The 3607-nt window shown below is 56.7% G+C and overlaps 1 protein-coding gene across 3 annotated transcripts in view; it reads left to right on the top strand.

Moving 5' to 3' along the window:
* The first annotated feature begins 1867 nt into the window (after window positions 1–1867).
* The window catches only part of Fst (follistatin), a 6724-nt gene continuing 4984 nt past the window's right edge, over window positions 1868–3607 (top strand). For all 3 annotated transcript variants that reach the window (XM_031360362.1, XM_031360361.1, XM_031360363.1), the window contains exon 1: window positions 1868–2350. In XM_031360362.1, coding sequence (XP_031216222.1) covers window positions 2266–2350 — 85 coding nt within the window. In that variant the 5' untranslated portion in view covers window positions 1868–2265. The remainder of the gene's footprint in view (window positions 2351–3607) is intronic.

Raw genomic sequence — 3607 nt, 5'->3', positions numbered from 1 at the left:
GGCAGAGTTCGAGGAGAGGGAGGGGAGACCGAAGCCGGGAAGGGCTGGGAGAGATGAGGGGAGTGGGAGGAGGGAAGAGGGAGGAAAAAGCTTGAGGAGGAAGGAGACAGACAAACAGGCAGACAGACAGAAACAGACAAAATGAATCTGGAAAGATTAAGAAGGATGTGGAGCCCCAGAGCCGTCTAGCAAAAAGCCGGCTCTCCGGGGTCACCCGCTCCCCTCCCCGCCGCTCCCGTCCTCATGACTGTAATTATAAAGCGAAAAGCGGCGGCGAGGTCACCCGTTTTTACCAGCCTGCTGCACCGAATGCGCGCGGTGCAGGTGCGGCGGCCGCGGGGCTTTGTGATTCATGCCCACTTTCAAAGGGGGGCTTGGGCCCGTCTGAGAGGCACCCAAACAACTGTCTTCTAATATTAGCACGGCTGTATTTCGGGATCTATTATAGTCTGTCCAGACAGATCCCATTGTAATGGGACCTTTTATTAAAAGATTAGCACTATCTCCTGCAGTTGGTGGAAAAAAATCTGTTATCACTGAGTTATTTGCAGTTGTGGAGGGGGTGGGAGGAGGGTGATGGAAGATGGGGGTGGGAGGATGAGAGGAGGACCAGGGAGGGGGGAGCTAGGGCGGGGGTAGAGAAGAAGGGCGAATTTGAAATCCGTAGAGCAAAATCCCAATGACCTGGGAATGCCCAAGAATTTTGTCTGCAGAGTTCGTTGTTTGTTGTCGTTCGGGCTTCAGAAGCGAAAAGAATAGAAATTTCAAAGGCAGCTTTGACATAAACAATATAGCATTTTCCGTGAAGTAATCGTTTTATATAAAAGGAAATATCGCCTCCTCAGTTTCATTCAGCCGTGCCAGAAAATGTTATAAATGAGAAGACCCGCCAACTTTCGGCAAAGAATGCCAGCCATTGCACTCAATAAACTGAGGCTGCAGAAGTTCATTATCATGGTGCAATCTTTTTTTTAAAAAAATGAGAGAGAGAGAGAGAGAGAGAGAGAAAGAGAGAGAGAGAGAGAGAGAGAGAGAGAGAGAGAGAGAGAGAGAGAGAGAGAGAGAGAGAGAGAGAGAGAGAGAGAGAGAGAGAGAGAGAGAGAGAGAGAGAGAGAGAGAACGAGAGAACGAGAGAACGAGAACTCGGGACAGAAACTGGGGCGTCTCGGAGCGGTGGAGGAGGGGGGGGCAGACCGCCTACGTCGGCGCCCCCGCTCGGGGCTGCGACTCCAGACGCTACGAAGTGAAAGGGGAGAAAAGAAAAGGAGAGGGCGAGACTGCCGGGGGCAGCCGGCTCCGAGGTGTTAAACATTTTTGTTTGCCTCTGACTTGTGGAGCCGGAGGGCCGCGTCTCCGCAGCGCTCGGCCCGGGGTGGAAGCTGCCCGGGGGGTCGGGGTTCTTAGCAACCTACTCCAGGCTGGGGGTTGGGGGGAGTGGGAGGCGGAGGAGCGGGCAGGGTGGCCGCAAAGTAAGACACGCAAGAGACCTCGGGACACAAAACGTCTCCGGGACCCCGCGCCAAGGCTCTGCGGGGAGGCTCCTGAAACTGCTCCCCGGGGCATTGCAGCAGCTCCGGGATCCTGCGGCGTGTTGCAGAAGTCTCTCGGGAGCCCTGGAGCTGAGGTGCTGGGGACCCACTCCTGGGGTCCCCCGGGGTCCCTGCGCTCCGCCGGCCGCCTCCTCCAGCGCCCTCACTCACACGCGCACACGCACACACGCGCGCACACACACACACTCGCACGCCACCCCGGGCGCGCCGGCTCCGAGCGGCGGCGTGCAGGACTGAAGTGGATGTTCGTCCCCACCCCCGACGCGTCGCCCCCCAGCCCCCGCCCCTGCCTCCTTCCCCCTCCCCTCCCGCTCCTACGCAAATAAGAACTCGGCGATTCCCCTCCTGCCGCTTTGATTTCGGGCACCTCCGACAGATAATTGGGAAGGGTTTCCAGAAGGTGGGAAATGTCACCTGATTCACACTGAACTTTTAAAAGCTCCCCACCCCCAAAGAGCCGGCACACCCTCGGTCGCCGCCGCCCTCTCACAGCCCCACACACTGGGAGACCGCCCACCGCAAACCTCGGAGACCCCCGTCTAGATTTAAAGCGCGGCTGCGCCCGGCTTCTGACGTCCATTGAATCGCGCGGGCGGCCGGTGGCGAGCGCGGGGCTGCGCCGGGATCGCTGCGCCCTCCGCCGCTCGCCTCTGCGACGCGCGCCGCTCGCCCAAGCCACCCGCCGCCGCGCTCCTCGCCCCGCGCCTGCCCCAGGATGGTCTGCGCCAGGCACCAGCCCGGCGGGCTCTGCCTCCTGCTGCTGCTACTCTGCCAGTTCATGGAGGACCGCAGTGCCCAGGGTGAGTGGAAGGGATGCGCCCGGAGGCTCGACTGGGGCAGGGGTTCTACTTTTCTATCGTCTCCACTTGGTCTGTTCTGACCGACGCTGCTCTCCGGAAGATGTTGGAACCATCCGGCTACTCCTGTAGAAAGGAACGGGAGGAAAAGACTGAAGGCAGTGACACTTTAGGATAGAGAGCGGAGTTTAGAGCCAGGTTATCCTCAAAAAGGAAAGGGCTTGAGTTGGGGAGCTGGAGCCTCAGTAGTTAGGGGTAGATGCTCCAAGTTCTGGTCCTAATGACTCTAGATGTTATCTCCCCTGGCTGGCTCGGGAGAAGGACGAGCATCCATAGCCTGGAGATTACAGTCGACCTGCTAGCAAGCTACCCATCTTCCTTCCATATCTTTTGGAGACTTAAAAAAAAAAAAAAAAAAAAAAAATGACGGGGTGGGGGATGGGAGATACCGAATTTTCTTGGGTGGCCGGGGGACGTGGTTTCAGAAACTTTGCCCAAACTTGGAAATGTGGGTACTGAAATTTTTAGAGGGAGGTAGTTTTACGCTTTGGGGATGCTCCTTCTACCCCTCTCCCCCAAGCCCCGCGAAAAAGAAGAAAGACAAACCAAATTATTAGCCCGAAGTGTTTTAAGTACTTTACAGTTTTCTCCACTTTGCTTCATTCCTGTTAACTTCTGCGAAACAAGCAGCCCACAAGCTATTTAGACTCCGACGTGGATTAAAGAGCAAATTCCTGAAGTTTATCTTCTAAAATTAAAAATGGATTCATTTTATTACAATTAGTCTCCAGGCGGGATTTAAAAAAAAAAATAGTGGTAACCCCGCAGCTTGCGCTCCAACTGCTCGAGTCACTTTGGTGACTCATGAGAAGTCTGCTTGCCCAAAGTCCGAACACATGAAAAGGGACAGGGGAAGAAACTATTTGTAAAGAGGTTCTTGGGAGACATGAGGTAGGTATGTGTGACCCGGTAGACGCCTCCCGGTTCTAACCCTGCTGCGTTGCCTGTTGGAGCGGTAAGGTTTTGTGTGTCGTAAGCTGCCCTCCCGGGCACCGGCCCTAGCCGTCTGCCCGACACTAGGCTGGGCTACCCGCCTTTCTGATAGGGGCGCTGCCTGGGTGCCGGGACGTGGGCGCCAGGGAAAGCAGCCCTCGGAGATTTCGAAAGACCGCGGTGGCTGCGGGCGTGCTCCAGGCTGGCCGATTGCAAAACGGGCCCGTCGGGCGGGCTGCGCCTCGAGGCCGCTCAGGGCAGATCCAG

This window comes from Mastomys coucha, unplaced genomic scaffold, assembly GCF_008632895.1.
Source record: "Mastomys coucha isolate ucsf_1 unplaced genomic scaffold, UCSF_Mcou_1 pScaffold8, whole genome shotgun sequence".
NCBI lineage: Eukaryota > Metazoa > Chordata > Mammalia > Rodentia > Muridae > Mastomys > Mastomys coucha.
Note: the sequence above shows the minus strand (reverse complement) of the source record. Positions and strands in the feature narration are given on the sequence as shown.